Source organism: Ostrea edulis, chromosome 8 (assembly GCF_947568905.1).
Source record: "Ostrea edulis chromosome 8, xbOstEdul1.1, whole genome shotgun sequence".
NCBI lineage: Eukaryota > Metazoa > Mollusca > Bivalvia > Ostreida > Ostreidae > Ostrea > Ostrea edulis.
The window spans coordinates 46,834,242-46,859,896 of record NC_079171.1 but is presented as its reverse complement, the minus strand read 5'-3'; the positions used below and the strand labels follow the sequence as shown (position 1 = coordinate 46,859,896).

The 25,655-nt window shown below is 34.9% G+C and overlaps 1 protein-coding gene across 1 annotated transcript; it reads right to left on the bottom strand.

The window, feature by feature from the left end:
- Positions 1-1,885: 1,885 nt before the first annotated feature.
- Positions 1,886-25,655, bottom strand: LOC130049718 (multiple epidermal growth factor-like domains protein 10). Its single transcript, XM_056147662.1, has 14 exons — positions 25,643-25,655; positions 23,289-23,519; positions 20,569-20,820; positions 20,333-20,470; positions 15,776-15,913; positions 14,151-14,291; positions 9,887-10,024; positions 8,487-8,508; positions 8,211-8,350; positions 6,795-6,920; positions 6,072-6,090; positions 5,931-5,971; positions 2,951-2,972; positions 1,886-2,709 (listed from the first exon to the last, which is right to left on the bottom strand). Exons 1-14 carry the CDS (start codon positions 25,653-25,655, stop codon positions 2,616-2,618), a joined length of 1,515 nt encoding a protein of 504 aa, XP_056003637.1. The 3' UTR covers positions 1,886-2,615.

The window sequence follows — 25,655 nt, the reverse complement described above, 5'->3', positions numbered from 1 at the left end:
GATATTCAGGACTCTGCAACTGAGCCATACGAAGCTGGTACGTTCAAAAACTTGGTGGACGTAATTCTGTGTCATTGTATCAACTTTTGCCCTAAGAAACGCCCTTTTCTCGAGCACCCCATTGTCATGAAATACAAAAACATTCGATCGTTTAAACAGGACATAAAACTGAAGACATATTAACTCTCACCCAAGTAGAACATTCAAATATAAACTACAGTCCCCGGCCCCCTCATAAAGAAAATCAAATTACTCAAACATAAACTACATCTATACATAACGTAATATTCAATTTCATCTTCAATGGGGAACCAAAATTTTGACGGAAGACTCAATAGATAAGTCTGGGTATCATAAGTATGTATATATTCCTATGCCCAGTTGTTGTGTATTCCCTCTTTGCCCACCCCGCCCCCTGGACCGTTTTTATAGTAGTAGAGAAAGGAAGTTTAAATGCAATTGTAAAGTGATGAAATGGATATAAGTAATCAACATTTACCCCTACCCAACGATACCAAAATCCCATTTTTTTTTTTTGCTTGTCAATTGAAATGTTTTTGCATGATCAACTTCTCCAGCTGCCCCTATCTACTTGCCTATATTCTATCTCAAACCTTAAATGGCATTATGAAATTAAAAAAAAGTAATACGAGTAAAGCATATAGCAAAATATCATTACAATGTAACATTATCCTATTAAAAAAACAACTCTTAAGTAACATATTTTTAATTTCGTATAATACAAGACAGTCAAAAAGTGAATAATCCTCCTAGGCACAAGATCCCACCTCTGGTATGCCCAGGGGTCCGTGTTTGTCCATCTACTTACTTTGTATTGCTTATAGGGGGTATGAGATTGATCACGGGTCGTTATCTTCACCTTTCATTACAAGGAATACATGTATATTAATCCCAATCTTAACTACACATTATCAGGGTTTTTTTCACAAAAGAAAAGTACATTATTGTTCCCCAAGGAACGCAATATTTTGTGAACATCGTATGTACAGTAGAACACTGTCGGTTACGATAAAAGAAATAAACAGCTGATGCATTTTGCACCACTTTGTACCACGTGCATTTTCATGGCATACTGTACGCGTTTTGTATATTTATAAATACTGTACGTAAAATTTTATATTCGTGGATTAAAATCGTACACTTTCTTTTCAAACTATTGTTTTACCCATTCAAAATATGAACGTCCACTATATATCACTGATGTGCGTACGCGCATTGGCTGCGATTAGCCTAAGTGAAATATCGTCGTATGTTGTTGATATCACATGTTATTTTATGTTTAGTGAAATGCATCCACATAGATAATATAATGGTAAAATTTTCAACAAATACATTGTTTGTGAAGTGCTTCATTCATCATCATATAAACTATTCAAATGTTGATCATCTACCGTGTAACATGAATTATCATTAAGCGGTGGTGCGTCCTATCTATACACCGTTCTCTTTACACTGGCAATAACAACAAATATGAAATCACGTCTGTAAGACTGGCTTAAATTCATCCGGAATTTTTTTTTTTTTTTTACTATTATGTTTCCAATAAATGTCAAACCCTTTAAATGAATATCCGATAAGCATATATTTTTTGAAAACACATTTACTACCCTAATGATTCCCGTTTCCTCTTCAACTGCCAAGAAGTGTGCATTTCATCACCTGAAATTACGTCATGATGACAATTCTGTAAGCATCTTTCAATTGATATTTTAACCGTTCTTCCATCGTCGTCCGTGATGAAACTAACAGGAATTGTCAGTTTTTTCGTAAATTTTCAATCCATACAAAAAGTATTCGGGACGACGACGAAAGAGGTGTTAAAATTCAGTGGTTTATCCATACAAAACCATAGAAACATCATAAATTGCTTCATGACCCTTACTTTATTTGATTATGTAATACGCATGCGTATATATGAGTTGATTTCCATATGTGTTTGAGAGTAACTACCTGTATGAGTTACTCTTTTAAAAATTAAAGAAGAAAATATCTGCAACGCAAACTAATTTTTCCCCATAAAAACTTGGCAGAATTTCGCCAAAACCGCAAGTACTTCTATGATTCAATAAATTAATGAAAATAACATTGATAGATTTCAATACATACAATTACAATTTATCATGTTTTCCCGTGAGTTCTCAGTTAATCACGGTCATTTTGACATGGGCTATAATCGCTAGGGCGCCAATGATAATACAACAATATATATATATATATATATATATACATTCAAAATATATAAAGACAGGTTCACACCGTTCATGTAAGATATAAGTAATTATTCAACAGTTTTATCCCACGTACTCCCGTCATATGTTCATAAATCATTGAGACATTAGATTGCATTCAAAATAACAACACACTCATCAACGGTCAGCGTTGTGGACAACGAAATGAAATGCATTGGACGTTCGACGTCAAAAATGTACTGCATTCTATGTGAAGGTTCATCATGGAAAACTAAATACGGTGGAAATAAATGCAGTAAAAATAATATATATCTTCGTCTTAGACTTTTCCGGCTACGTTCTATGTGAAAGTTCATCATAGAAAACTAAGTACGGTGGAAATAACTGCAGTACAAATAACTCGTCTTAGACTTTCCCGGTAGATTCGGTATGATGGTGAAGTTCCTCATACGTGTTCGGTTTGGCAAGGTCTCCCAGTTCTGCATACGGGGATCCAACCCTGTTATTGAGAAGTACATGTGGTACACATTTCGGTTTCATTTAAGATTTTCTGAAAATTACCGATTCCATTCTTATGTTCATTAATTTAAGTAATGGAATAATTTGTTTAGTATAATGTGTCCTCTACCGTAGTTCCAATATATTACTACAATGTTGGATAGTAAATGCTATAAGGTAATCTTGCTTATAAACCACTTCAATATTAAGCTCATTCCTTCAACAATTCAAGACATACATACCGATTTGAACCGCTTGGTATATCTGAGAATGAAATAAAATAATTTGACCCGAGTTTCAATGCGAAATGTTGATTTATAAAAGAAATTGCAGAAAACAAACGCAACAGCATCGGAACCTGATACTGCATTACATCTCAAATTCAAATGCATGCAGTAAAGTTGGCATCACAGCGATATTTTCAGCGTTTTCAATTCTCAGAAATCACAACAGCTTATACTACAGATGACTGGAGACAATAACCAAAGTTCACTTGTCCGTGAAAGCATCTTTAAGAGTTTATTCTGGAAACTTACACACCGGTCATTGTGTTCTATCACACAATATTTTAAGTGTATGAGACGCATACTTCAAAATCGTGATTTATGGGTGATACACAGATTCTGAAGTACAATGTTTGCTTTGACCAGACAAGCAAGTAATTTATTTTCATTTGTAGCAAATTATTACATGAATTAAAAAAAAAAACGAAAGTAGAATTAGCATGTGGTATCAAGTTTTAAAATGTTATATAGACTAACTCTCATACATATTAAGATATATGAATGTCTACCTGATTAGATGAACAAACTGAAGATATGTTGACGTTACTGTTTACCACAGTTTTGTGACACGTGTCAGATATATGGTCAATCGTACAAGTGATTATAAGCAAATATCCCATATGTTTAATAATTTACAATTCCAGGGGTTAAGTGCTCCTTCCATAACATTGCATCTGTACAATTTACATGTCGCAGTTGTATTACAGAAGACATATATAATTTACATGATAAGGACTAGATATCGAAATAACAAACGTCACTTCCTGTAATTGAAATTTAAAGAAATAACCACCATATGACCATGACTTCACTTTGAAAGTTTCCAGAATTAGGGAGTATTTTCTTCTTTTTTGAGTTTACTAGGAAAATGGAAATTAAAAACAGAAACCAATGATAATTCCAAATCATTGCAGATTTTATTTCAGAATACCAGCAAAAGGTGCAAAGATATTTGTATTAATCCATTTGCCTTTCAAGAAAAGTCAGAAATCAATATTAATTTGAATTCGTTTTCAAAATCATGAGTATTTTATGGGAAGAGACTAAATTTCAGAGTGTTATACCTATCTACAAATTCAATGGGTATGTGTACAGTCTGTTTTATTTTCACTGCATATTTTACAAAACAATGCATAAGTGGGAAACATCCCCTTATCTGGAGCTCAGCAAGAAATTAAAGATTCCACATATGAATACAAGAGCCCCATGGGCTTAGAATCGTTATTCTGATACATTGTAGAACAGGCAATAATTCTCACTAACCAATATTAATCAATTAACAAAGTTTGATGATGTTAAGTCAAATAGTACCTGAAAATTTAAATGTAACTGTCCAAAAGTAGGTCACGGTGACCTACTTTTGGTCGACACACTGGAGGCTCAAGATGCATCAAGTGACAAGTCAAATAGTATTCAAATATAGCCGTCAAATTCCAAAAGAAGGCCACAGTGACCTACGTTTGGTCGACACACTCCAAAGACTCAAGATGCATCAACTGACAAAGTTTGATAATTGAAGTCTAATAGTATCTAAAATATTCAGATGATTATAAGTCAAATAGTATCTGAAATATTCAAATTTAGCCGTCAAAATCCAAAACAATAAGTCACGGCGACCGATTTTTTAGTCAACACACTCTTATGACTCAACATGCATCAACTGACAAAGTTTGATAATTGTAAGTCAAATAGTATCTGAAATATTAAAATATAGCGGTCAAACTCAAGATGCATCAACTGACAAAGTTTGATGATCCTAGCTTTTATAGTGTCCAAAATATGCATCTAAAATTGAAAATGTGACATTTGAATGTCTGCAAAATTCAAAAAGTAGGTCACTGTGACTTACTTTTTTATAAATATATTTTGAAGCCTCTAGACGTAGACAAGGTTTAATCCTTCTAAACCTCTCGGTATCTGAAATAACAACCTAAAATGTATTCATAAATGATTAGCCATAACATCCAAAATAAAGGCGATGATGACATACTTTTCACATGAAGCACTTTAAAAGTCCCATGATCCGCAACTGACAACTTTTAATGAATATAGGTTCAAAAATATCCAAGATATGCATCAAAATCCATTCAATAATACTTGCCTGCGAAATTCAAAAGTAGATCACAATGACCTACTTTTCAGACAACATGATATTAGGTACTAAGATGCATCAACTGACAAAATTTGATGATCATAGTCCTTATGCTAAGCAAAATATTAAAGTTTTAACAAAACAAAATTGATGGTCAACTTTGAAGTGACCTTGAGACCACACCATTTGCCCCAGGATGATACCTTGAACCATTTTACATTTACACCATTTCCTGATCATTATGCTAAAGTTTGGTGATAATTTGTCCAGTGGTTCTTGAGAAGAAGACTTTTTAGCAACCACTACTTTTGTTTGCATTTTCCTAATTATCTCCCCTTGTTAAAGGGCCACAACCCTATTTTTAGTGTAAATGAAAGCCCTTGGGCAAAAATATCCTGTGAAAATTTGACAAAAATTGGCCAAGGGGTTCTTGAGATATATTCCTTTTTCCAAAAAGTTGATGCACACCGCACACTACACGCCAGACATATGGCCATATGATTAGCTCTTTGAGTCTTCGGCTCAGAAGAGCTAAAAATGTAACATGATTTGACGGTGAGTAACGTTGTATAAGAATATTTCAAGTGCTGAATCTGTGCAAGTATGGTTCTCCATTGATTACAGCATTTCGTCAGTCCACTTTCAAATCAAGCATCGTTTGACATAACACGTTATAGAGCAGAGTAAACAGAAAACGAAAAATTAGTTTCATTATTGAACATGAAATATTTAGATTATTAATGATATGCACTCCATCAACAATGATTGCCTACAAACTGAACGCATTAATATAAAGTCTGCGAAATCTTTAAAATTATGCACTTCGTGATAAGGGGATGGATTTACCTGAGTTGTGAGCACTCCTTGTTTCACTTGTACAGTTTTCTCTGAAATCAATAAAAGATACCTTGTGATGCATCCGATTAATGATCAACTTCTTAAACGTGTCTTACAGAAATGAAATATGAAATGAAATGTGATAGTTACCCTTTCTTTGCGTTTCCTGCTGAAATAACAATATTATAAACATAAGTATTGTTACACAGTTGTCTATGCGATTTATATGTAATGGATACTGTCTTTAAGAATTATATAATAGTACACACGATTTGTAATGTGAGGACATTTTGGAGTTGATATAAACAGGTAGTGCAACTTACAATACGGCACTTGTCTTTTTTTTTTAATTGATTATGTTGCTGTCTGTGTCTCTTGATTGATTTCATATATGTGAGTATCTTTTGCGTATGATCAATTTCAAATTGAAGCAGACTGCTGTCAAATAACTGCAGGGATTTCTAAAGTATCGTTTAAAGTAAACATTTCGCAAATTATATTGTACTGATAATGATCTAGTTTGCAAGTACAATCTGTCAATAGTTTAAAAGTTGTCTGTTCAGTTTCATAACAAATGATATGTCATTCTGTAACTGACTTTGATTGACGAGATAACAGGCTAACGGCGGGTGTGACGGAACAACATGGATTGCTTACTCCTCGTTGACACCAAATCCCCCTCTAGTGTACCCAGGGTTATGTGTTTGTTATCCCTGTTCCTGATATTCACTTTATATTTGAAATTAATATTTCGCTTTCTATGTGTTTGTTTTAACTGTGCAATATTAAGGATAATCTGGGAAGCAAAGACAATCGTCATCTTTATAATTGTTTCCTGTATTATACATACATCTGGGTTATTTTTATACTTACGTTGATTTCTCTTCCACATCAGGAAGTTGATGACACTTCCGATGAGCACTATGATAATAGATACTACAAGACTTATGATGATGGCGGTGTTGTCATCTGTACAAGTTGTAGCGCGGAATGATAGCTCTTTTGTAAATAAAGGTAATGAACTCTATCAGCGATAATGAATGATAAGCTGCAAAATTTAGAAGTGTTAAAAGTTCGTGTACTTTGATATTTATTGGAATAATTCATTTCAAACTATAGAGGAAGATAATACCTCTAAAACAAAACCGTACTAAAACAAATTAAGGCATCAGTGGATCTAGGACTGCTTATTTATATACAATGCTCACTTGCATTCATATGTCGATTAAATGTTCCAGTAAATTAACTCAAAATCAAAGACATCACAGAGTACTCCATATTTATTTTATTTACAATATTCAATTAAAGTGTTTTTGTAATTGTGTTGTGGTGGTGTCGTAGATACAAACATGAATCGGAATCCAGCAGAACTCAACCATTTACCTTATTTAGGAAGAAGATAGTACTGGTATGAAATATCTAGATTGTATGGATGACCAATGTCCATGTTGCATATTGACTGTTGACAAGATAGAGTCTGAGAATATAGTAAAATTTCATTATAAAAATGTAATGTACTCAAAGGCAGGCTGAATGACCTCTGCTTCCATGCTATAAATTCCTGTTTCATTGGAAAGTCGTGCAGAGAAAACGTCATTTGTGATTACTGCAGAAGCAGCAGCTTTAAGTTGGTCCTTTGTATCATTTGTATAAATATCAATTGAAGAATATTTGGATTGTTTTATTCAGAATATTTTTTTAAGTCAACGGAGTTTGTTTAAGATTTTGTTTTGAGTTTCAGAAAGTGGTGCATGTAATTTTGGTTTTAGTAATTTACATGGTGGTATTGTAGAACATAATGAAGGCTTTACGGTGTTCAAAGACAAGTTAGAATCATGTATATTGTTTAAGTCGTAGACCAATTCATTTTATACACTTCTTGTTTTTAATGAACACTGATCAATCTTACAAATATTCAAACTACGGATAAATGCAGGGTTATCAGTGTTAGCTTTTAATTTAGCATTGTATTGTAAGATAAGTTTTATTCAACATAGATCGAGAAGTGTTTCGTTTGTCTGAACATACAAATTATCTATAAAGATGGCTAATCAAATTGTGTTTATATGTAAAACATTCAAACGCATATACTTATAGGAGCAGGTAGTGATTTACCAAAGTTGAAATTTTCATGATCCCTGATTTCAGGGTGGAATTCAATCATCATAATAGCTATTCCCTTTATCATTAGAGAAAAAAAACCTTGGATTTTGCTCATATTATAAAACAGATGGCCGTCACTTATCAAACAATTAAGACGGAAAGATAGATAATTCTTTATTTTGTTACCTGTACCACAGAGAGGCCCGCTCCACCCCTCCTTGCATCCGCTCTCACAAATTCCGGTGACCTGATCACAACTTCCATTGCTACCACAGTACACGGTACACCTGTTCTCACAATTGATACCGAAATATCCACTGGGCATTCTATTCAATTACATTATTTACGTTTAAATGTTATAACTATAAATACATCATAAGTATCAAATTTATAAAGTAACAAAGACGTCCAACGGAGCTACATAGAGGATATCTATATTGCGTGTTTTGATATTCGGTTTACCCAACGCGTTGATATGGTTTATCTATAATAAATACACCATATCAACTCGTTGGATAAGCCAAAATATCAAAACGCGCAACTACATGTATAGATGTTCTATTTATTTTGTACGTCTTCTTTTCGCTTAATCTTGAGATGATCCCCACTATGGTAAAAACAGCTGATTGAATTTATTTTGAATCCGTGGTTTTGACGTCGTGATTTATCGGTCTGCCTTACGCGGGAAAAAAATAGTGTGCATAAACTCCATCCAATACAGTACAAAAGGGTACTTTTATCAAAGACATAATGGATGAAAATTGTTTTAGAAGGGATTATAATATAATTAATAATAGTTTTCCCATTCCAACAAATTAACAACTAATGACCGAGTATTTATTTTTTTGACGTATGTCTCACCTTCTGATAGAAGTTTGATGTCGGCGTCTTTTTGAAATAAACATATGTAGGCTAACAACGATCAATGAAAGTAATATTTTAATGTAGAATGTTCAACAGTTTACAATGAAAAGTAAAAGTGTTTTGTGCATTTGGATTTTATTCACGTGGTTTCTTTGGATCTGAGGGCGAAAGGAGATCTTGAGGCATTTTAATCCTAGTAAGTAAAGCTGTTGAGATGTATCACATTTCAATATGGCTGTGCGTGTGAATACTTGGAACCGCAGCATGACGAGGTACTTTCGATTAGGCTTGTCTAGTAGACTTGTTGATTCCTTGTCGATGATAATAGTGTGAACATCTTTTTGTTTTCTAGACTTAATTTTTGAGTAGTTATTGATCGAGTTAACATTTTTATGGCCGGTAACTTGTAGTATATGTCAGTGGGGGCAACATCATTTTAATTTTGCTATAAAGGAAATTCTAAATAAATGCAGAATAACAAGTTATACGCTTTATTTCTTGCGTCAATATCCATAAACACAGAAAATATGTCATCCAGGCGGGGACAGTGTCAACAGTAGTTCGGACCAGAAGTGCTTTATCAAACGGGCGTGTGATAAAGCTAATGCTTTATCTCACTTGCAATATACACCACACGTATGGGATAAAATGTAGTATATGCAGATATCTACGTGTTTTGCCATTTCTAAATTTTGTTTACATGGCAAAACATTTATTCACGACAAACTATGAAATGCCTCGTTTTCTGTCATCAATTTTCGTTTTGCAAATATTCATGAATAGATAGCTTGGATAAAAATAATTTCACAATGTACGTCATTTCATTATTTATGCATAAACGCTTCTGAGTTTCACAGCATCACTGTGTTTACTTCTAACACTTTAAGTTTTGTGACGGTTATCTCGACGAAGTAACTGTACTTCATGATTTGTACCTGTCTATCATATACCAATTACATGTAGTCTTACAATAAATACATATTACATGTAAAACTCACTCTCCTTGCAGTTCCATCCCTGATACCCGGAAGAACAGCCATTCAAACACGTGCCATTAATATGGTGACACTGTTTGTTGTGTAGACAGGGGACGCAACTCTGTGTGCAGCCTGCGCCGTACATCCCACCGTCACATTCTGCAAGAAACCAATATCAAGTTAAAGTCATCATGTACACCCCAAAGTATATTTTGCAGGACGGAAACACTATCAAAGCAATCGATTTCAGATTGAAGGTGATTGATTTTTCCAAATTTATACTATCATATGTATTTTGCGTATTGAATCGATTGAGACACATAACATCATAGATACTTGATATTAGAATATTCCTACATAATTATGGGAAGTTGAGAAAGGAGAAGCTGCTGTCATAAGATTGAATTCTTACTTTGCTGTTAACATATATATTCAATAAAATATCTTATGTAAAGTCAGGATTTTGCAACATCCATGGTAGTTATAACAATTTAGTTTACCAATACAACCTCTCATTGGGTCAAATGCTGTCGGACTTGTTTCATATCGATTGTTAGGCCGCTCTAGGCACACGGATTTTGACTACGGAACCCCGTTTATCTTATCTAAATATAGAGATCACGGGTGTGACGGGTCGACAGGGGATGCTTACTATTCCAAGGCAATTCATCCCACATATGATATATCCAGGGGCATGTGTTTGTCCAACTCTCTATTTCGTATCGCTTGTAGGAGTTATTGTTCGTTATCTTCACCTTCCATCCAAGTACAAAGCAGATGTGAAAGCCTTTATGATGGCATTTATTTCAAGTTTACCCAGATATGTCAAATCGTAGTGGTTACCCAACATACACCTTTTGAAAGATTCAGCGCTCCTTCATGGCATCGCTGTGAACTCATTAGCTATGCTTTGAACACAACTATCTATGAAATCGTGCTTAAAGGGCAGAATATTTTATCAAGTCCACCCAGTTTTTCAATATTAATTAGACGAATTTGAAAGAATCTGGAAACAATGAGATCGATATTAAAGGTTGTCCAATTGCCCAATACAAGTAAAAACCCAGTTCGGAAAAATGAAACTCAATGCTTACTTGCCCCATGGGACAAGTGCTTATTTTCTTAGGAGGTTAATGGGTATCAAGTATTAGAAAATAATGTTCAACTTCGTATTTTTGCAATTCTTTACAGAGCCGTAAATTTTAGGCCCATTTCTAGTAGTGTAGCATATCTTATCCTACCAGTAAGTCGTTCGTAATAGCATAACTATCCGACGTACAACTTTTTAAAGTTATGTTTATCAGAAAATGGCAATTTCACAAACGTATATCGAAGTGGCATTCACTCCGAAAGAAGACGAATTTCAAAAGGACAGACAATGCTGAGAAGAAGATCAATTTCAATTTAAAAAGAGTTTCATGTAACGTGATAATCCTAACTTACTGGTTTGATTGATACTTACAGCAGTATGACCGGTACCTTCTGTCAGAAATTCAGCGCTATTGCCAGTACTTTATATTTTCTTACCCGTAATATAATTTACAGGATTGATAGCATCTATGTCCATTTTCATTGAATTATTGACTAAAAACTAATTTGTTACACGTTTGAAACTTTTTTATTCTTCAATTTAAATCATATATGCGTATCAACACATCGTCGCAAATATATGTACCCATTCCGCTTTTTCTTTTTGCGGTAAAAAATTCTTTTTCTACCTTGACCTTTGTGATTTCTTAGACATTTGACATTTCGTTTTCATTTTGCCACCAATTGTACTCAACTATGATAATGCCACAGGGCTAGGCAACCCGTGAACTTGTATGCAATCAATGATCATTGGCTATACATAATTCAAAATTGTAACCTAGCTCTTTACATGTTGTAGCTTAAAGAAGGAAAATTGGATTGTGGTTAACCCCATAAAAGATGTTTGTAAAACATATGTATGCCTCCATGGTGCAATTATACACATGCATCATTTTATTGATAGTAGTATCACCAATTCAAAATATGAAGCAGACAATATTTTCCTATGTCAAGAGTAGATTGACCAAGTGACCTAAAATTCAATAGGGGTAATCTTCTCCTTCTGTACATGTATGCTGTACTAGTCTACCAATCTTGGTGTCAATCAATCAATCAGGTCCCAAATTATAGGAAACAATGTTTGACCATGTAAATTCAAAATCAATTTAGGGTCATCTTCTTCTGAACATGTCCGTCAACCAAAGGTTTCTGAATATATTGAGCAGGCAATATATCCCTATGTCCAGTTTGACCATTGAACTTTGACCATGTGGATTCAAAATTAATTGGGGTAATCTTCTCCATAAGATGTACCAATGTACTGAGGGTGATGTCTGTCAAGCAAAGCGTTCTCTAGACATTGAGTGGTCAGTATATTTCAATGTCCAGTTTGATCCTTGACCTTTGATCATGTGACCTCAAAGTAAAAGGGGGTCATCTACTCCTTGGATTTATCAGTGTATCAAGTCTGATGTCTGATAAGCAGAGGTTTCTCAGGATATTGAGCGGACAATGTCTTCCTATATCCAGAAAAAGATTGACCCTCGAACTTTGACTTGCAAAACAATAGTCCTCTTCTACTCATAACCAACGCACATAAGAAATATCAAATTGGATGTTTGACAAGCAAAGGGTTCTCAAGATATTGAGAGGACATTATATTACTTTTCCAGTTTGACCCTTGACCATGTGACCTCAAAATTAATAGGGGTCATTTTTTCCTAAAGATGTACTAATGTACCAAGTGTAGTGTCTGTCAAGCAAAGGGTTATCTAGACATTGAGTAGTCAACATATTCCTGTGTCCAGTTTGATTCTTGACCATGTGACTTCAAAATCAATAGAGGTAATCTACTCCTTAGGATGTACCAGTGTATCAAGTTTGATGTTTGGTAAGCAGAGACTTCTCAAGATGACATTGAGGTGACAATGTCGTCCTATGTTTAGAGTAGATTGGCCCCTGACATTTGGACCTAATATACATTACTAGGGTTCCTTTTCTACTCATAACCAACCCACATATGGAATATCATTACCACCACGTGAATGGTTCTCAAGATATTGAGCAGACAACATGTGGTCTACCGACCGACGGACTGACCGACATAAGGACCGACCGACCTATAGGTGCAAAGCAATATGTCCCTCTTCTTTGAAGAGGGCATAGTAACAAACAATAACCGATCTTATAAATACTATAAAGAACAGAGAATCAAAAATAGGGCAATGTAAATATCTGAAAACATCTGCCTGTAACCTTCGAAGTAAACTTGATGCCATGATGTATTGTGCCAAATTTATTCGAATTGGTTCAGTGGTTCTTGAGAAGAATATGCTTAACATGTAACAATGTCTTTTTATAAGTGATATTTTCTTTCGATTGAACAAATTTAAGTTCCCTTTACCAAAGGATACTTAAAATACATCTCTATCCCTCGAAGTTTATTCCACACTGTAAATTTGTATATTCTCGCATAACGAATTTTAAACTTTCGCAATAATGCCTAATCTATTCCGTTCTTTCAAACAACAAAACGTACAATATGAAATATACCCAAATTAAATTAATTGTGAATTCAGATTTATGTATGAATAGGGACGGGTACGAATTGAATAGATTTCAAGATGGTTTACTTAAATAACGCGAGGAATATAACGCCCGTCGACGTAAATGGTGCATTGTGACGTCGAATCTAACTGCGATATGTTTTCTTTCAAATCAAACAATCGCAGCCATTTTCCTTGAATTGTGAACTCCATCGGGATTTTTGAGTGTTTGAATGAAAGAAAACCCGCAGAGAAAACAGACGTTGTTTAAATCGCATGTTTTGAAGGGTGTGCAGTCGTCTGTCAAACGTGCAGCCATTTTTTTTTATTTATTTTTTTGATCTCTAACGTAAATAATGACGCAAAGGTTCATGGGAGAAAAATTATCGATGGTATAAATCGACAGGGTCAATTTGATTGGCTTAACGAAAGGTCATGCGGACGTGACCCTATATGGGGTTACGTCAGATCCTAGTGTAGCGATCTAAGTGAGCGGATCTCAGGATCTGGTTTTAATCAGATTGTCTGCATCATGAAAGATGAAGATTAAAAAAACTGTGATTAATCTCATAACTCTTATAATCAATACAAAACACGGAACCCTGGATATACAATGTACCATATATCATGCATCACGTTATTGAAAATAAAACATTTCAAACACTGATCGCCAATTTGTTTTAACTAGATTCCCTCCGACATACAGTTACCTTCCAGACATGTTGGTATCTTCCATCCCGGTTTACAGCCCCTGTCACAATCCCCTGTAAATCTGTTACAGCGGTTTGTCACTTTACAGTTCTCACTGCATCTCTGTCCGCAGTTCTTCCCATAATAACCAGGCTGACATGCTATTTTTGAAGAAAGGTAAATTGTATAGCAACATGTTTTGCCAATCAAAGCGTTTAACATTAAGAAAATCATATAAGTGTCCTTGCCTTGCACCAAAAGATGAAACAATGATCAATCTCATATATATTCTAATGCATACAGAATTTAAAGCAGAACATGCATACATCCTTATTAACATCAGGTGTGGGGTGACCTGTCTGGGAGGAGAAAGCATGTCCTATTGATCGGTTACAACTACCATTACCTTTATAATATCTTGTTCCGGCGAACGGGGCAATTCTAGTTACAATTATTATTCAAACAATTGGTATGAAACAAGTGAAACCGCATTTAACCTACACGACTGGGTGTATATGCAAATACTTGCACATTCCATGGTTTGATTTTTATGCTATGTTTTTGTTGCTTTTGTTTCCATTGAGTATTCTTCATGAATATGAAGAAGTCATGAAACACAATCCTCTTGTGTGCTAATATTGAAAAAAATCAACTTTAAATGTAGAGTTTGTACTAATAAACAATATTTATTTGTTTGAACTATTTCACGTAGAGGGTCATAATGACAATTATCAATATTTTCATATTAATTGATGACATGGTGCGATTCAAATTGAAGAGAAGTCATCATGATAAAGTTTGGATCTTCTACTCCTCAAAAGGGTACCAGTGTACCATTCAAAGGGATCATGATATATTGAACGAAAATTACCCTCCATAGTAATACGACCTATGACCTTACAAACAATAGTGGTCGTCTGCTCTTTTGGGTGTAGAAGTGTATCAAGTTTGATGTCTGTCAAGTAGTTGACTTTGACGATACTGGTGAAAATATCCTCATATGTCCCAGCGTAGTCTGACCCTTAATATTGTGACTTCAAACTCAGCAGGCGTCATGGCTACTTCAGGAGAACAAGTGTACAAAATTTTGAATACGTCATGCGAAAAGTTCACAAGATATCGTTTAGACAATATCTTTATATGTCTAATTGTCAGTGTGACGCTTGGCCATTGACGAGGTGACTTCAAGATCGGAAGGGTTAGCTAATGTTTAAGGGAAACCAATAGAACAATTTTGACATCTGTCAAGCAAATGGCTTTCAAATATCAAGCGGATATTGATCACTGTTCGTTATTTTCACCTTTTATGTTTTAAGTTCTGGCGCGGTCAAGTTACGAGTAGTATTCGAATCACTGGCGTGAAGGAAGAGTAGCACACCAGAAAAATCTAACATGGATGGAAAGTGGAGGATATGTGCAATACAAAATTACCTTATTTTGTAAAGTAGTCAGAAAAATAATTAAAATCCCCGTTAGACTCGAACCCACAAGCCTCTTGGATATGACCTTGGCAATAGATGACCATGTCATGACAAAATCTGCTAAATTGTCTAACACGTTGTTATATTCATCGTGAGTGAACACATCCTATAAAAATACCGTTTGTGAAAATCATATTTCAGGGAAACAGAAACAATGAACTCACGTGTCTGGCATTTGTCCCCCTCCACTCCCTTGTTACATCCCCTTGGACACATGCCGGTGGCATGGTGACAGGTCTCTCCATCACTACAGTTACCACATGATAAAGAACATTCCAGTCCGTATGTCTGTACAGCACATACTGAAAGTGTCCAAATAGTTTGTAATAGTCAAATGCTAAAAAGTATATCCACGCTGAAGCCTACAAAATGTAACACAAATATTCCATAAAATTAATGAAATTCACAATTGCCTTTCGTGTAAATAATTGTACAATTCAAGAGATCTTTTTGGTGATTTCAACGAACTTTTGTAGCTATATATCTGTGCAATCAGATATGCGAGTGCCCTCCCCCCCCCCCAAAAAAAAAAATAAAAAATCAGTAACACATCTGCAAGCGCACCATCACGAACCGAGAATCGAGAATAGGACATACATGGACTTGTGGGATACCTAGGACTAAGCATTATCTGTTGACCAGACACTGGCCGTCCTTCCATGGTCTTAGTCGCGTAAACTAGGCAATCCGTAGTTAAAATCAGTATTAAAAAACTACATAACAATCTATATGAAACATAAACAACATCAGATACGATTTGATAGTTCAACTAAGGAGATATTGAATCATATCTTGATTAATCTAATGTGTGTCATCAATAACGATAACAAATCAATAATGATTAGAATTTGTAAATTCAATAATGTTGACATTTTAAATATATGGAGTTTTACCAAAATATGGTTATACACATACGTAGTGTTGGTATTGTTAATTTATCTAATTAATCAAAATGTATGACAGCTTTACAAATGCCATTGACCTACACTCCTTAAAGGATTTATCCAGATGTTCCATATAAGCTGGATATGGTATTACAAGATAACACTATGAAAACGTAAGCGCTTTCATTTGATCATCAGACTTTTATTACCAGACATTTTGACATACCATTGAAATTGTATATATACGATGTATACTGTGAAATCATTAGAATTCGTGGAGGTTCAATTTTCCTGCAATTCGTGGGTACCGCTCACCCACGAATTTATATCCTCAACGAATAAAGAATCATAATTACATTCCAGAGGTATCTTTCTTACAAACATATAAATCTACGAAATGACGTCCCCACGAACCCATAAACATTCAGTAATCCAAGAAAATTGGACCCCACGAATTTAAATGATCTTACAGTAGATATCAAGGGTATATATTGTCAAATATTTCAATACATAATCACTGTATACTAACCAGGTTTAGAGCTACAAATCATAAATTACCCATACAAACGGGGAAGTGGTTAGATATAAATGGAAATCAAAGATGATGGAATATTTGCAGCTCTGATATTGGAGTTGAAGGGTCTTATAATCTTATATGTCCTGCTTTGAATGATATTATGCGACATTATATACCAGAACATTTCGTACTAGACTTAATGCTATCAAATTTCATGATCTATTTGAATCCAAAAATGAAAAAAAAAACTACTTTTAAATACATACAATTAAATAACGAGAGTAGACGCCCCCGTTTAAATGTATATAACCTATTATTGTACTTATTCATCATTAAGATTATGATATCTATTAATATGGAAAAGAATTTGATACATCGACAGAATGGATTAAAAGTACAGTGTATAAGAGAAATATCAAAATCCCGCATTAAACATATAAAAATAAAAGTGTGTACCGTCTATCCTTCTGTGTTTAGTAAATCAGAAGTGATAAAAGAATAAAATGGGTCAGATGAAGAATGTGTTTTGGTTCCAGCAGACAAGCTTGTAACAACCATAGTTGCTAACTCGCATGATTCTGTCGGGTTACACCCGATTTGTTGACCCCTTCCGGGTAATCCGATTATTTTTTTATTACCCGGCATGCCATATTTTTCATCCGATTTCTGGATTTGGTTTTGTAAATTAGTTCGCGTGAGAAATTTCCAGTTTGCAACAAAAGCTTTGATGTAAAACGTATACGATACCAATTTTGATGCACCAGATGCGCATTTCGACAAATAATGTCTCTTCAGTGATGCTCAACCGAAATGTTTGAAATCCGAAATAGCAATGAAGTTTTAGAGCTATTATAGGGAAAAACAGTGTGCCAAAAAGTGGAGTCAAACTCGTCTAAGGATAAGAGATATGCGTGAGGGAGATACCCCTCAAGTTTGATAAGAATTTCTAAATTTTATAACAGGAATTAAATATACATCCGTATTTTCAAGCTAGTAACAAAGTACTTAGCTACCCGGCTGTAGAGACCCTCGGAGACTAACAGTCCACCAGCAGAGGCCTCGACCCAGGGGTCATAATGTAAAACTTAATCGGTACCAATTGTGATGCACCAGATGCGCATTTCAACAAATAACGTCTCTTCAGTGATGCTCAACTGAAATATTATCTAAGTAAACAATGCCAATAGGCATGTACATTACAGAGAACCAGATGTTAACAATTATTTGTGAGTTGTTTCGACAAATCGGCGATTAAAGTCATTATGTAACATGGCTTCCACCAAGAGCAGACCCTTATCAGGACCAGCAGAGACGCCAACAAAAACAAAACCATACTTGGTATGTTTCTACCTACCAACAAATCTGGGAAAATTACTTTCCATGCTTAAAAAAAGTTATTGACTGGGGGCAGCATGAAGCTTATTGTCAATTGTGTATCTCGCACTTGTCTATTAGGTATGGATCTAAATGTGATCTGACAACACATGCTAAAAGGCAAAATCATATAAAAAAATACTTGACACAAAAGTCATACAATTACTGTCGTAATTCTTGCCATCATCTTTGAATTGTTGACATTGTAAAGGATATGCACACTGAATTCGGATCTGAACTATACAATGAAACAGTAAGTGCCCTCTTATGATGTAAATTGAATAAATTATGGTCTGCTTTGTATATATCAGTCTTGAAAATTTAAAATTTAAAATGTGCCACTATCAGTTACAATACATCTCTTCAATAAAATAGAACATATTATATACATTTTTGTTGCAAATATTTTTTAAACATCAACACTTATAACACATGCAATCCTAACAGATATGTAGTGAATGCCGTTACACAATGTGACCATATTGTTTGCCTTCCAGAGAGGGTCATGGCCCTCTTTTTGAATGTTGGAGGTTGGGAACTATGGTAACAACATTATCTTTATTTGCAAGGCTCATTATTACAACTGTATTGTATACGAACTCTCTGACACACATGAGAAGTCGACGATGGAGAAGCCGAAACAATCCCGCCTGTAAAACAAGCCGAGTTGCCAGTTTGACGCTAGTATCTACCTTTAATAAAATACCCAAGCATGAAGCAGAAGTGGACGACCCCGTGGTGTCCCCAATTCCGAGCTCACAGGAATACATCGAATCGACATTGAAGTTCCGATTTTTCAGTCGACCTTTGGAAGCCCTCCGTGTTACACGGAGTATACAGGTGTATTCACTGAAGACAATATAATGTACTGTACATTTCTGGTAAAATATTATTAAGATATTGATTATATAAACTATAGAGATATGCATTTCCACTGGCAATTTTAGATTGTTTTAATGAGGGGGTTTCGAGTTCCAACTTCATTTGTTTCAATTCTTTGTAATAGGGGTAATTCATATTGATACAAATTTCCGTTGGGTTTTCTACGGTAGATAATTTAATTTAGCATGATTTATGTTTGTCTTAGTAGGGTAGTTATGATTTGTTTATTGGTTTGTATGTTTCATTGAGAGTATCAATGATACATGTAACTCAAGTCTATGTGACATTTTATAACAATGATGCCTTCACCTCATATTTGAATTTGATAATGTACACATTACGCAACCCGACGAGTTAGATAAATATACTAGGTGCAGTTTAATGCAAAAGGAAAACAATCGGTCAACGATGTAAGATAACTGCGTTATGTTAGCATTAAATTGGCGCATGTTAAGTTTCTTTTTTTTTTCTTAAATATATTGATACAAATCCCCCAAAATCCACTTCATTTGATTCCAACACCATCTGAATTCCACTGATTTATCAGGACTTGTATATACATGAATTTTTGTAATAGATTTGACGGTATTTTGTAATTTAGAATGTTTCTTGTGCTGTACTTTTACAAGAAATGTCTTTTAAAAATCTACTAATTACAGGAAGAATAGTCACAAGATGAACTTTTTACGCATCGAAAATATCTATTTATTTCGAAATAAGTTAGTAACCACTTAACATAAAGCGAATAACAACACGAATAAAAACAATGCATTAAGTGAACTAGAATTAGAATCCAAAGACAGTTTCCACAATTCCTAAAAATAACATCTTTAACAACACGAATACAACTCTTTTTTCATTATATTCAATATACGACCCCGGTAGTTTTCGAATGTATGCACTAAACGATTTTGACGATAAAAGGAAAACCTGATACACGCAAAAGACGATACACGATATACCTAATATACGCAAAACACGATATACCTGGTATACGCAAACACGATACACGATATACCTGATAACATAGGATAAACGCATGATACGTGTTTGTGTATGTTTACCTTGACTGCAGCGAGGACCTTGATATCCCGGCATACACCCCAGACATTGACCCGTAATGACGTCACACCTTTTCTCTTGACATCCGTCAGGACAGGGTTGATCACAATTAAGTCCATAATATTTTGGGTCAGGGCATCCTGTATTAGGAGAGAGACATTCAGTCATTGAATTATCTATTTCACACGATCAATAATTGGAATTGAGAAGATAATTCAGGAGACTATATTAAACTCACCATAAACTTCCACTTCACACAGTTCATTGTATGCTTTCGGCCAGTAGTAATCAGGATAGGTAACACCCTGCCTCCGTTCGTTGTAGTATATCACATATCGTCCATGAACAGAACAGTTTATTGTCTGGTTCTCTATTGGTGTACCCTCCGTAGTCTGTATATCATGGAAACAAAGATGGCCGTCATCCTTTGACGTAGTGTTGGACACATAGAGGAAAAATCCAGCAAACCGCGTAGTGTATACACTAGGAACTGAAAGTACATAAGATGAAATCGGATCTTACATAACTGATGCACATATTTGTATGAAATACACGATTCGCCAACTTTACGATGTTTTCACCAACGTCTCTGGATCTTTAGCTCGTGTTTTAATACAGTCAGATTTATAATAAAATATCATAAGTTACTTGTTCAATATCAATGTAGTACATTCAGCGATAAAAGTTCTGCCACGATTTACGTCTTGGTATTTCGGACTGACACCTGGATTTTGAAAATGTCCATCTCTTCGATTGGCGAGTAAAATTTATCCCAGCCTGTACTTGTAAGTGAGAGGCCACTGACAGATTTCCAGCTGCCTGCCCACAACTTTTATACCGTTTCAAATACAAGTATAACCATAAAGAAATTCGTCGTCACAAACCATCTTTAAACTGACATTTACACATGCAATGTTTCGAAAATAAAATAACTTAATTATGATTGAACGCCCTAAATTTATAGTCGGCAAGAATGTGTACCTCTAAATACAGCCATTTTGGGTAAAATATTTGGAGTTTTATTAAATTTATTTTGCAAATTTGTGGCGAAAAGGGGGGGGGTCTAAATCTGTCCTTGCAATTTCTGTTATGACACGATACGTGCCTATACATAATCAAGTACATTGCAAGGGGGCTAAAACGAATAAAAGAGGGAAGATACAGAGACGTCAAAAGCATTCTATTGGAGGTTAAACTTACCTTCCCCCAGAGAGTACATTTAACAATATGCCCCCCCCCCCCTCCCGCGGGATCGCACAGGTCTATGAAAAATAATTTATATCAATCGAGCAATATTGAACAAAATTAATTTTAAAAAAAAAATAAAAAAATTTAATTACCTATTTTTCTGCATTTTAAACATATCAATTAATATTAACAATTCCAGCTTCATGCTGCAGTGTACAAATGATTTGCACACAGAATTGAACAGGTCCAGGTACTTTGGAGAAAGTTACCCAAATATTGCAATCTGGTTTATTTTTGAAAGAGTCAATTGGTATTGGTGGAATAATTTTAGCCCCGATAAAACAATGAGAGTGTTGATTTCCTAATTTAATTTATTTTTTTTTTAATTTTGGAAGGGGGGAGGATGTTATGCAAGATCTTTACACGTGTTGATCCTCGTAAAAACCCGAGCTTTGAGTTGATGAGATGCCATCATCTCTTGAGAATCAGAAGTTCTGTTCTGATTTCATACAAAATATTTATGTCAGTCGTTATTGGAGACATATGTAAACAAATGAATGTCTGCTTGATTTCCAATTTAATTTTTAACCCACCCACCCCCCCAAAAACAACCCACACCCGACTCGATCAAGAAATTCGTTTTTGTTTCCATTAACATTTCCTAGCTCTCTCGTACAAATGATTTCAACTGTTTTCGATTTTGAACAGCACCCATACTAATATAACTCTTATAATATATGCGCAGTCAGAGTGTGTTACTACCCGGAAGTTGCCATATTCACACTAAATGTAAGAATACAAAGCGAGATAACTCACGTTTTCGGAAAGGCCTATACTTGGGGGATAATGATTTTTTACCAATGAATCACAAATGTGCACGTTGGTTTTTGTATTGGGGACAAAATTAAAACAGAAATAACGTTAAATGTAAGGTAAAGTGATAGTAAATTATTTTTCATTAAACCCTAATGTCGCAATTTTTATCATAACGGAATGTTAAGTAGTCATCTATATTTTATAGGGTTATTGAACTTATATTGGTGAATATTGGCACAAGTTGATTGTAAAAATGCACGAGCTTGCAAGTTCAATAACCCTTTTATTATATAGCTAAAGTATTTAATTGTTAAATTATATCCCCTTTCACTCAAAATAGACGAGAATTCATTAATATTAGCATCTAAGGTGAAAGTGTGCAATATCAGCATTCATTTCTTAACTGTTCAATATTAAACTCGTCATTGTTTTGTTTACGTCGTTACGGTAAGAGCAATATTCAACGTTCATACTCGGAATCTTTCGTGAGCATACAATTTACGCAATGCAATGTTAGCTTTCAATAAATTTTCAGGATATTAAACGCTAACATTCTCTAGATTTCACGCAGATAATATACATCTAATATACTGTCTATTAGCTATATAATAAATCAACATACTCAAGCGGTGGTCTAGAGGTTAGAACGTTCGCCCCGCATGCGAAGGCCGGGATTCGAATTCCGTCCGCGACAGATATAAGTCGTTAAGTAGTGGATTATTTCATATAATGCATTTAAGAGAAACTTCGTGTCGGGATTTATATGTAGAATGTCATCGCTGTTAAACTGCAAGAGAGCAATCCTTTAATTTGTACCAAATTTTCTTCAGTCACGATCACTGAAAGTTCAATTCAATAATTACCTAGATATTGAGTGCGTAACCTTGTTAGTATTAGAACTAATCATTGCAAAATATAATTAGGTAAATAGTGAATAAAATAATCAACACTTACTTGGCTTATTGTCCGTCCTATAGTAAATGTTAATGTGACTGATGCTGACCACACTCCCAAGGTCCACTCTCCACGTTGCTGTTGTTTGTCCAGTATTAGATTGAGTGCATTGGTGTCCTCCTCCTGAGCGGTCAGTGTATTTTCCGTCAACTGCCTTCGCTGCTCCCCAGTCCACTTCTTGACCAGTAAAATCATGTTGCTGCCATGCTGGTTTCCGCAGTGCTAGATTTTCTGGAAAGTAACAAAATTAGTAGCAAAATGCAACTGTAAATGTAATGGTCTTAGCTTTATATTTCGAATATTTCATGCTTTAAAATCAACATCAGATCAAAATGTGTGGACCATTATATTGAATGTGCAGTATGCTCCACTCGTGTGCAAATTGCAATTTCAAAAAAATAAAAAACAAGAGGCCCAGGGGCCTTATAGGTCACCTGAGTATCATGTAACAACCTTCCAATGTTTGAATTAGGTTTGTGTTTAAATATAAGAATTTTACTTTTGGATGGAAGAAACATTGAATAGCTATGTGGTCATGAAGTACATGTGTCATTTTTATGTTCAATCAAAAATCCTTTTAAAAAAACCTAGGTCTGAGACATCATAAAGAAAACGGTTATTTACTCCTTAGATAAAATCTATATAAGAAGATTTTCAAAGAATTTCTACATTTTCACTATATGACCAATAGAGCCCCACCCTAACACAAGAACCCCTGCCCCAGGGGCCATGAATTTCACAATTTTGGTAGAGGGTTCAACGCTCATTATAATTATGCCCACAGTTTGTCTCCTTGATGTCCAGGAGTAAAGAAGAAGATTTTTTAAAATTACACTCATTTTGATAGTTTTTGCCCCACCCCTAAGACCCCAGGGGGCAGGGACCACGACTTTCACAATGTATGTTTCCCTCCACCCACAGATGCTATATGCCAAAATTGGTTGAAATTGTTTCAAGGGTTTTAGAGAAGAAGCTGAAAATGTTCAAATGTTAACGCACGACGAACGACGAACGACGACGGACAAAAACAGATAGCAATAGGTCACTTGAATGATTCAGGTGACCTAAAAGAAACTTTACTATATTACAAAGACTAATCATACATTGTACTGGTAACATTGGGATATTCCACTATCATGTAACCCGACCGAATGGTATCAATGTTAAACCAGCGAAACCCCCCCCCCCACCCTCTCTGATATATTCCGTCAATCAAAGATTTTTCCCACTTCCAAGTTTTCTGAGTAAAACTAAGTAAAATATAATTTAAATGTGTGTAACCATGTTCATCAAACAAGTTGGTCTACCTTTTATCACTTGAAACTTATTACCACATTCCATACTGTATGTACACGCAATAATCCCATAGTACTCTTAAGGAGAATGCTACACCATGGAAATATGGTATGGATGACAAGTGGGGGATTTGTGCAATGATGAATTTAAACTTAAATTTTTAAAACCTACTTCATTTAGTCAAAAACTAGTTTTAGTACTAAGCAATTATTACAAGACCCGAAGCTTCTATCTACAGACCAGCAGTCAACCAGCTAACTGAGTGAGCTATTCAGGTAAGTAAGTTGAAAATGAGGACCTCAATTCACTTATTCTAAAAGGCTCTAAATACAGAGAACCTCGGTCTTTCAATTGGCGACATAATTTCAATTCTATTATGAATTATGTCGAGGATTATGCCAGACGATGGGCTAAATATGAAAAAGAAGAACTTGATACATTGTCAAAATGGGTTAAAATTGAGAACTCTTTGCACGGCAGGCATCAAAGTTAATACATTGGTACATCGTAAGAAGCAAATGACAGCTATTGGTTTTGAGGTCAAAGGCCAAGCGTCAAACTGGACATAGAAAGATATTGTCCGCTTAATATCTTGGAAACTCTTTGTTTGACAGACATTAAACTTGGTACACTGGTACAGCTTAAGGAGTAGATGATGGTTCCTATTGATTTTGAGGTCGCATGGTCAGAGGTCAAGGGTCAAACTGGATAGTATCTGCTTAATATCTTGAATTGGGTTCGCACTACTATCAATTAAATGATGCATGTCTATAACCCTTTTCAATTTTGCCCAACGGGGGTATATGTGTTTTACAAACAATTCTTGTTATAGATACACTGTGGATTTTTATATGATAACAAAAGCTCTTTGGGTTATTAATTTTAAAAATCCTATCAACTGTTTTATTGCCTTTGTTAGTAAGTCCTGCTGCTATATTACAGTGTATTAAGGATTTGTTCTTGGCACATTGATTTTGACGACGGATAATTTCATTTACCTGATCAAGATGTAGGACTCACGGCTTATAGGCGTTGTGAGATTGAGCAATGTTCGTTACCTTCATCTTTCAT

Excerpts from the sequence above, each read along its gene's own strand:
- LOC130049718 (XM_056147662.1), bottom strand. Across the intron at positions 20,821-23,288 it reads TAGGACGGACAATAAGCCAA|TTCCTAGTGTATACACTACG; the intron begins GTAAGTGTTGAT and ends ATGTACTTTCAG. Across the intron at positions 20,471-20,568 it reads GTGTGAAGTGGAAGTTTATG|GATGCCCTGACCCAAAATAT; the intron begins GTGAGTTTAATA and ends CTCCTAATACAG.